Source organism: Brassica napus, chromosome C3, assembly GCF_020379485.1.
Source record: "Brassica napus cultivar Da-Ae chromosome C3, Da-Ae, whole genome shotgun sequence".
Lineage (NCBI taxonomy): Eukaryota > Viridiplantae > Streptophyta > Magnoliopsida > Brassicales > Brassicaceae > Brassica > Brassica napus.
The window spans coordinates 12,082,859-12,093,621 of NC_063446.1; the positions used below are offsets into that span (position 1 = coordinate 12,082,859).

At 35.1% G+C, this 10,763-nt stretch overlaps 1 protein-coding gene across 1 annotated transcript; it reads left to right on the top strand.

The window, feature by feature from the left end:
- The first annotated feature begins 6,881 nt into the window (after positions 1-6,881).
- LOC111213440 (probable membrane-associated kinase regulator 3) lies at positions 6,882-8,637 on the top strand. The gene has a single exon (XM_022715194.2). The coding sequence runs from the start codon at positions 7,328-7,330 to the stop codon at positions 8,363-8,365; it is 1,038 nt and encodes a 345-aa protein (XP_022570915.2). The 5' UTR covers positions 6,882-7,327; the 3' UTR covers positions 8,366-8,637.
- Positions 8,638-10,763: the final 2,126 nt, after the last annotated feature.

A 10,763-nucleotide genomic window follows, 5' to 3' on the forward strand; every position in this document is an offset into this window, starting at 1 on the left:
GTTGGACTCTGATCCGTTGGTGTTCACTCGGTTTCCACCGAGTCATCAGTGGTTCAGTCCTTATCTTCCTTTCAGTGTCTCGGCAGTACCATGTTGGTGCGTGATTAACATGTTTGAGAAGATTATTTCCCTGGTCCTCATGGACAGAGCGAGTGCGGAGCTTTTGGTCATTGGAGTAGTGTTCTTCGGTGGCGGCTCGCTAGAGCTTTTTCTTCCTTCTTGGTGGTCTTTAGTCTGCCTTTGGTAGTTTTGGCTCTCTCTTCTTTGTGCAGTTTCCGGAATTGTGGCGTTTGCGATCCTCTATCTCCATCCTAATAAGAGTACCATTTGGCGTTTGAGGCGTTGAGGACTGCTCCACTCAGCAGTTGGATCTTTTCTATATGAATTTGTGCGCAACGGCTCTCTCAATCGGCGGTTACCCTCATGCGGTGGTGCGGAGTCGCTATCCGTGCTGCAAAGATCCCCGCTAGATCGGTGCAGTTGAAGCACATGACCAAACCTTTATCCGGGATCTCCTGTTTTGATCAAGCCGAGTTGTTTGTTTCCTTGTGCACCCATCAGGTTTCCAAAGAGAGTTTGTACTGTTTGCTTGTTAACTTTGTTTAGGACCTCAAAGAAGCTGCAGGAGCGGAGATGGTTTTGAGGGCTGGACTACTCTCTGTAGCTCGCAGTAACTTAAAGGGACTGAGCTTTGCTACTTTGTGGGCAGTTCATTGCAATCTCGTCTTGAGAGTAGGTTCATTTTGTTTGTTTGTAGTCTTCTCCTCTTCTTCTTCTTTGCTAATTGTTATGTTTTTCATTTGTTTCTAGTAGTTGTTTAGTCTTTCATTTTATTTTATTTTCTGCTACCAGCTCTCATTGTAACTTTTGTAAAAAAAATAAAAAATCGGCAATATATTTTAACATGTTTTTCAAAAAAGAAAAACAACAGAAAAAGGTAGGTCCACATTTATATCAAGTGTGGAGACCTTTATATGAAGTGTGGTGGTTTTATGGTGTGCATATGTTTTGACCGAGAGGCTTCCTTCCCACTACTCAACTCCATTAACACATCAGTGGAAACTTTTTTTTGTTGGGTTTGACTCATCGGTCGTTTGTTTATTTACAGTTTGGGATGTTTTTAGAAGTTGCAAGTGTAGGTGTTCATCATTCCACATCTTTATGTATCTGTTCGATATCAGAATGCTGGAACTTTAGTTTCTTGGTAAGCATTTACTTTTTTGAGGTGTTTCAATGATTGAAATAGAGAAGAAGTCACTCAGCTTTTTAGGTACTTCGCTGTGTACGACAGAGTTCCCACTTCAGCTCACTCCAACACCAAATTAAGACATGATTTGTACGAAATTACCAACTAAATATTAACAACGAATGACCGAATGTATAAATACGACGTATAAAGTAAACTTACTTTTATCTTATTTCTAAGTTCCTTACTTTGATAGAAAAGGGACAGTATAGTATATAACTTACATGTGATTGTTTAATGAATAAAGAAAGTAGAAAGCGAAAAGACTTAAGAAAATAGAATTCGCCTGTGGGGATGAAAGGTGCTATGTCCACTAACGCATACAACCTGCAACAATTATTACCCTTTATAGATTAAATATATAACTTTTTGATACGTATAAACAAGCTAGAGGTGTGCATTTTGAAACAAAAACAATTGTGATTTTTCTTATAAAAGATTGCGACTTTCGTCAGCTACCGTTTGTGCTCATTTGCTATTCACGTGACCGTTGTTATTGTGGCCAATGAGACACGAGGGAAAGGATAGAGAAGATTTTCTTTTCTATGCTCCAAGTATGGCTATGATTTATGTACTTAATTTTTATAATCTTATTAATTAGCATGGCTATGACCGTGAGTTCTGTGTGGAGTGATGTTTGGTCTTATAGCCGTTTTGTATTTCTCTCTTTGCTAAACTCTGGGGAAATTGTTGTATGCGGGTTAGTTTGGTTGGTTAGTCATAACTGTGTCATTTTTTAGTCAGTATTGTTGCTATAAACTTGTAGCTACAATTTTTTTAGTCAGTATTTTTTAGTCACTAGTCACTACATGAATATTTTCTGTGTGCAATCAGCTAGTGTTCGTAGATTGGTTTTGAAAATTTCTTTATGGGACAGTCCTCATTCACACACACACTGGCGGATCTAGACACATTTATAGTTGGAGGCACCAATATTAAAAATAAAAAGATTAGGGCACTTTTGCATAATCTTTTTTAAATTAAGAATAGTTAACCAAATAAACTTTAGAGAAATTAGGCCTTATATACACAGAAATCAGTGAAATTAGGAGAATACCCCGTCACTGTTATACTTTTTTAATACCAAAAGAGCCCTATGAACCTAAAGCCTCACTATCTTGTACTATGAGATTATGTGTCAGAGACTAGAAGCTATAATCCCCTATGGCACGTTATGCACTGTACTATTATCTTTCCCAAAAGACTTCGGAGGCAAAGGAAGAGACAGAATTTACATTTTTTAGTAGTTTATTAGGTTTATGAAAAGTCACACCCTCTCAATCCTCTTTCTCACTAAACTGGGGAGTTAAACTTTTATGTTCATTCTAGAGTTACAGAGGGTTTATTAGCCGGCGTAATCGGCGGTAGAAGAACCCATTGGCGAAAGGATTAACACCTACCACAAACTGAAGAGACTTGAATCCACAAGCGACGCTCTAGATCCGGAAGAAGAAAGATGAAATCCTTCTTTCACAAATGAGTGTGGCTTTGCCGGGGTTTGTGGATGCGATTCAGCTAGTAGTCATGGCCGCGGTTCCTCAGATTAAAGAGGTTAATCCACAGGCAGACCCAGTGGTGTTGCTTGAGTCAGATAGCGAGTCAGAGTATGGGTATAATGACTCCCAAGCAGAAGAAGAACAAGTGAGGAAGTCATACCATAGATGAAGAAACGAATGTGAGTAATAACAAACATAAACCTCTCGAGAATCTATGTGTGTTAGTTTATCAGTATCCAGTAGTAGTAGCCTTAAAGTGCCTATGTTAGAGTAATAGTTCTTAAAGTGCAAGTTATTTTTCAAATTTACGATTAAGATATGAAGTAGATGCTACTTAATAATCTTTTAGTCTTAATCATTTTAGTTACTCTCTGCAAATATCTTTAAGCATTCTATATTAAAGAATAAGGTTCTATGTGGATGTTATCTTCGAATAATAACGTCTAAGATTTTTAGTAGGTGCCACATATGAACCGTTAAAACAGTTAGTGACCACCCCCCATGTTAGCGTAGGTCACCCATCTGCCAGACGGCATAGGTTACTACTGATTGTATTACTCTATCAACGTGAAAGTTTAGTAATAAAGCTTAAAGTGTTTGTATTACTATACATTAACCAAAACTTCTACTGTTTATTAGATTGCTAATCATTTTTTTTTGTATTTTGCAGACAGTGATATCCATGAGAGACCCCCCCCCCCAGACGACCTGGCCTGGGATGATGAAGTCGAGGACAAGGCTGTGGACAACCTTGTTTGGATAATCTAGGACGGTCACACATTCAAGAAATATATGTTTGGCGGAGGCCTCGCCGCAGCGAATTTGTCGCGTATGAGAGCAGAGAAGAAGCAAAAAGGAAAGGAGGCCAAAGAGAAGAAGGACATAGAGGGCCATGGTGACTCACTTGAAACGGATGCATGTGATGTTGGCGACCATAACCACATTGCAAACCTTGTTTTTGGCCTTGTTAAACAAAACATTGAGGATGTTGTTCTGTATCGTACTCTTCTTTTAATGTTGACTGGATCCATCTGCCACCAAAATAATCTATTGTGTTACGCCATTGAGTAACTGCTAATACCCAATTTTGTTGAAGAAACTGTCTAACTATAGATGTTAGACTAGACTAACATATATTGATTGCTATTTATTTCCCTAGCGGCCAACAATAAAACACTGATATGGACATTTTCATTCTCCTAGTGTTCGATCATTTGAAGTTATGTTAATATGGAACTTATTAGTCATGCAACTAGAACAAACGAACTTCCAACTGGAGTTCATTGTTAAGCGTGATAATGGGTGGTCCTAAGGTTTCGATGTTGAACATATGGTATGTTTGATGTGGCTTATAGTCTGAACGACTATCTTCCATGTCAAAAGCCACCAATAATTTTGTCTGTAGAAGTAACAATCTTAGCCCTAAATTACTTAGGAAGGCACTTGATAAATCCATGATATAATATTTTGCATACGAATCTAACTTATGATGATAACCTATAATATTATATAGTAATCGTTAACGGTTTTCTTCGTGTCCAACCAAAATACACAATTATATAGTAATCGTTAACTTATGATGATAACCTATAATATTATATGATAACCTATAAGATACTTTCTGGATATTTTGAAATGTACCTTATACAACTGGCAAGCGGAACGAGTGGCTGTGGTAGAAGATAGCTGGAGACCTACATCTGAAATAAAACGTAGGATTGTACTTAGAAAGATCACGCTGAATCTAACTTTGCTCAACTCTCTTACATGTTTGTACAGTAGGGATAAAAAGGTCTTGGGGTAGTAAAGTATATACAGTCGTAGAGGATTCTTTTTTGTTTCGGGTAGTTACCTAATTTGTTGTCCATTACGGTATATTAAGCCAATAATCTCTAAACTTTAACTACTTAAGAAAAAATAAAAAAGAGTAGGGGGCACAAGATCCCATGCACATGTGTCCCTGCACACACACGCATATATATATATATATATATATATATATATATATATATATATAGGTTAATGTGTTTTATCTACAGAGAGCAGACGAACCGGGTCGAACTGCTAATTTTTGGATACGAAATTTGTAAATGAAGTTACTATTCAACCCTTTCATGGTTTTTAAAATTTGAGTCTAGAACGGAGTATTAGTATCTTAAGTAAGTAAACTAAATCTGTGTTTTCCAATTAAACAGCCATCTTGTTGAGCACTGTTTCAGCAATTCCCATATTTTTTCTTTTTCAGATCTTATATATAGTAATTTCAGATCTACACCCAAGTCTATATCTTAACTAGTTAAGCTGGAGTATTAGGTTTAGTATTGTGGTTGTCAAACAAAAAAAAGGGTTTAGTATTGTGGATCACGATGGACAGTTTAGTATTCATCAAGTTGAAAACCAAACTTTGGTTTTAGTGAAGTTAGTAGCAACATGTGTATTTATAACCAAGTGGTGGTAGCATAGTGGCAATCCCTTGGGGTTTGGTGTGTACCTACATCAGTTCTGGGTTTGATTCCCCCTTCGATTTCCCCTGAGAACTAAATTATCACTACTTGGCCAGTCTGGACTTGGGCTTCGGCCCAAGTGGTTTACATGGTGGACCATAACAGATGATTGTTCCACCCCCTGGCATTAGTCGGAAGGTATTCCAAACTCGGGTCAGACAGTGTGGTACGCATTCGGGCTAGTCCACTCTGTAGCACTAAGTGCGTTCTTCCCGGGACCGACCGGATCAGCCGATAGGGTTTATCAAAAAAAAAAAACATGTGTATTTATCGAAAAGGAGAAAATCGAAAAACAGTTTAAGGTTGCAAAGGGGCAAAGAAGTTTAAGGTTGCAAAGGGGCAAAGAGTACGAGCGAAATGTGAACAAAATCTATTGAGGACTTCAAAATAGATCAAGTGATCAACAAACTCATTTGTCGATTATATTTTTTGTTTCATCCTCGCTATTTGTAATGGTTTCAAATATATTTTTAACGGACTATATTCTTTCTTACGTATATACAAAACTGAATTTTTATATATAAAAATATTCCATGTACAGGAAAAAACGGACAAATTAAGCAAAGACAATAAACTTTAGAAGTGTCGTTGCCTTCACCGCTTTCTTGATATCTTCGTGTTGAGTCCAACCGTCATGTGAATTTCACCATATTATTTATGAATTCCTTTTTAAATTTTGGGATTTGATACAAACTAGTTATTTAAGATAATACTATGTTTATTTAAGATTCCAGTGGTATTTTGGAATCTATTTTTGTATGAAACTTTCAAAATTCTAGGTTTCTGGTTATTATTTTCTTGGTATTCGGGAGTAGATTGATGTGTAAACCACCGTTCCTAATTTGATTAAATTAGTAACTAGCTAGACACTCAATTCAAATAAACAAATACCATTAAACCACCATGACACCATCCACTTCGTGTATTTAAAACTTTGAGCTTCTATTTAGTAGTCTGATAAAGTGCGGAGTCGATGAGTAAGGAAAATTACATTTTTAATGGAAGTTAAGGCTTAATTAGCACATTCATACTTAAATTCATATATTAATCACAAGTTATAGTTTCATCCCCATTATGTTTTTTATACTGTTTTTACTCTATTGTAGAACCCACCAATCATATAGGTAGACTTGCAGTAATAACTTAATAACCCATATATATATATGTTCGTTTAATGTGTTTTTAATTAATTAAAAACATATTCTTTAGTTTTCCTAAAAAAAACATATTCTTTAATTAATAAAAGTCTATACAACGGTCAAGTTTGAAATCGTGATATCAAAATGAGGAAACCCCTAAGAAAATGGAAATCTTTTCGACGATAAAATAATTACATAGTTTGGATGTATTACAATCTTTACTTACTAGTTACTAGGCCTGGAACTTTTATCCGAGATCCGGATTCGATCTGTGATCCGATCCGAAAATTCGGATATCCGGAGAGGCCGAATCCGGATCCGGATAGTAAAATGTTGGATCCGTCAAAGTCGAATCCGGATCCGGATATCTTGATTTTTTAGTCCGGATATCCGGATCCGTAAATTTTATTAATTACTATTTCAAAAATAGTAATATCTATATGTAAAAACTAATTTTATTTAATATATTTTTATTTTTTAAACAGTATATATAAATTTTATGTAAATTTTGTAATATTATACATAGAAATAATTAAAAACATTATGTATATTTTTATTTTAAAATTATTGTTAATATTTTATATATATTAATATTATTTTTTATTTATTTGAAGGATCCAAATCCGGATCCGGATATCCGCCGGATATTATAATTTTTAGAAGGATATCCGACACCCGGATATCCGCGAACCCCGGATCTGGATAAGAATAGTAAAATTATGGATCCGCCGGATAAGGATCCGGATCCGGATATCTTAAAATTGCCCGAATACCCGATCCGTCCCAGGCCTACTAGTTACTACATAATTAAAGTATAAAAATTCAAATGTTATAAAACTGAGAGAAAAAAAATAGTAGTAGCCACCTAAGGCATTTATTTATTTTAAAAATGAAAAAAAAAAGAAGAAATAACAATAAATTGAAGAAATGTCACTTTAAAAGATGCTCTTTCCCTCCTCACAACCTCCCATGAGCTCTTTTCAGTTCTCTCAGTCCCCCCTTGAATTAAGTAACCACACAAAGAGAGAGAGAGAAAGAATTCAGTTTTTTTCAGACACATTTACACAATTACATACACAGTTAATGGATTTGCATGAACCTGAAACAAGAACACAAGTCATGTCTTATGATGATGATTACATAGACATGGAGATCAATCTCTCTTCTTCTTCTACTTCTCACTCCTCAAGCTTCATCAGCTTCAACGTCACCTCCTCGCCACCGCAAAGCATAGAGTTCGAGTTCCAAATGTGCCCCTCCGCCGTAGCTTCCGGAGAATCCACCACGTGTCCCGCCGACGATCTCTTCTACAAAGGCCAACTCCTCCCTCTCCACCTCCCTCCTCGTCTCCAAATGGTCCAAAAGCTTCTCGCATCCTCCTCCTCCTCCACCGCCGCAAAAGATACTCCGATTTCCCCACGCGCCGCCGCATTTTTGCCAGGGAGATTCAGAAGCAGCGAGATCGAAGTAAGAGGCCAAGACGAGCTCAACGAGAATCTTGGAAAGAGCAAAAAGATTAAACAGTCATCGATAACTCAGAAGCTCAAGGCCTCACGTGCTTACATAAGATCTCTCTTCTCAAGACAAGGATGCTCAGATTCATCAGAGATCGGCATCAAGAACTCTAAATCCTCGAAAAACAAGAACCCACTAGGGAAACAAGAATCCTCAAATCCTCCATTGAGTCACAGGAGTTCGTTCTCTGGTGTAATACAGAGACATTCTCCAGCAAAGTGTTCTTCCTTGTCTTCTTCCTCGAGGTCGTCGCTTTCGTCTTCGTTCAGTTTTGGATCAAACGGGTCTTTGGATCTACAGACGCTGATGAGAAGCAGCAACGCGAGCTCGGAGGTTGACAACTCCATTGAAGGAGCTATTAAGCATTGTAAGCAGTCGTTTACCACGAGGAAGAGCAATGTGGCTGAATCTGAGTTCTCTTCTTCAAGAACATCTGTTTCTACTTGCGGTGACATTGAGAAATGATGAGATTCTAATTTTTTTTTTTTTTTATTTAGATGATTATTTGTGCTTTTTTTTTTGTAGAAGTTTGGTAAATTTGAGGTTCTTTCTGTGTTAATGCTATAAAATTACTAAGTAGTTTTCCTGCCGATATATTATGTAATGGATAAATATGAAAATGAATAGTTACAGTTACCAGATTTAAAAAAAAAAAACATTTTATTCAGAGAAGGCATTTGAATTTATATGATGTAATCTGTTTTGACTTTTTCTTAGTATGGATTTTATTCCGTCAATGCCTTGTGACATATAGTGGAAGATATTAGTAAACGTTAAAGTGGTGTGCTAATTGAACCAATTTTCAACTCACTAAATTCATTTTGCAATTATTTCGTGTTCTATGAGTACGGTACTATATGGAAAATCTAACGGTTCTATAGAAAACAATATATTACATTTTATAAGATGTAAGTTTATTGAAAGTTTTGGAGTGCTACAAGTAAATCTGTTCGTCGTAGTCGTGTGCTGCAGAAAGAATTTTTCTATCGCGAATTTCATAGTACCGTCTATCAATTAAAATGTTATGGAGATAGTTACATCGTAGAATTGTTATTTGTGAAATATTCATCATGATTGCATATGGTATAATAGTTGATCATTATATATAATTAATAAAAATATATATTATTTAATGTAATTGAGAATATGACCAGTGTAAAAAAAACCAGAAACTCTTATAACTTTTGCATTTATTAACTCATCATCTAGAGCCTAGAGAGATCACATGAATTATTATTGACAAATATATATATATATATATATAATTCATTTATGTATTGTTATTGTTACTAATCACAATAAATTGCAAATTTGATATCTTATAAGTTAAATTTATATGTAATTTCATTTCACTGCTCAAACATTTCAAACCAAGTATATTTCTCACTCCAAAATCGTACAATATCTAATTTATGGCTTTGAATATATCCTCCGGAACGCGCTAGGCGCTAGTCGGACGGTCAGGTTGGGCCTGACACCTAAAGAGAAAATCGGGAATTAATCGGAAATTATGCGGGGCGGAATTTTTAGATTGTTTACTATGTTATAAAACATGTTAATCTTTAATTGTGTATAACATTAATATATTTTCATGTTTAAAATTGTATAAAACACACAAATAGAATATATAAACTTAATATAGTATAATTTTCATCAAAATTATGAATATAAATGATATTTATAAAATTTTAGATCAAATAAATAAATAAAATATTATTAAAAATAATAAAAAATAATAAAAAATAGATTAGGCGGCCGCCTAGGCGGTTAGGCGGCCGCCTAAGCGGCTAGGCGGTCATTTAGGCGGTCTAGGCGGAGAAAATCGGATATCCGATTTTTTTAACCGATTTAGCATAAATCGGAGCGGAAGAGTGACGCGTAGCGTCCAGACAGCCGATTTTTAGAACAGGGAATATATCAAATGGATCATCAATGGGACCATATCACTTGTAGTGATAAACTTCAAGAAGCTCACAATCATTGAAATCTTTATAATTGGAAATAAATTTATTAAAAGATATTTTCCGCTATTCTTTTTTTTTTGTGGGGTTACATTTAAGATTTATATGAATGTAAAGTTGGACCCAAAAAATGGGCCTCCTTCTATCTGTACTGTACGTGGTAGACTAATTAAACAAAAGAGTAACGTCTTGACATATATTTATTTTGCATGGTATCTTTATGAATTATGATTACAACAAATTTGCTGGGAAATACATGGATTTTTTAGGTTTTACATCAAATACAACAACCTATATTTTTAAAAACATATGTAAAGAAACACCTTAGAGAGAGAGAGAGAGAGAGAGAGAGAGAGAGAGAGAGAGAGAGGATCCCCAGCGTTGCTGTAAAGTCACTTTTATTCAGTTTGCTTCCTCCTTTTCTTTTGGGTCCACTAAAAAATTCCTATAGATTAACCCAAAATAAAAATAAAATCTTATTCAGCTCAATGTTAAAATTCTGATGTAATTTGTTATATTATGAAGGTTTTATAATTATTAGAATAAAGGACATATAAAATTTGAATATGGCAAACTATAATGGGGTTTTTGGTCAACCAAGGCTTTCTATGCCGTTAAATGGTAAAATGTAACAATTAGACTTTGAAACTTAAACGACTGATATAGTGATGTACCTTGAAAACACTCAATGATTTATTCTGAAAGCTCAGTATTATCTTATTCAGTTCATTGAATTCACAACATAAAATTGTTTTCCATCTCTTTCAAACTTTTAACTGTTTTGGATTTTTGTTTTGTTTCACAAAGTCGTACGTTTTCTATTTATAATTTTATATTTACTTCTCAACTTATCTCTACTATATTTTTTTTTAATTTCAACTCTATTGAAATTAACATAAACA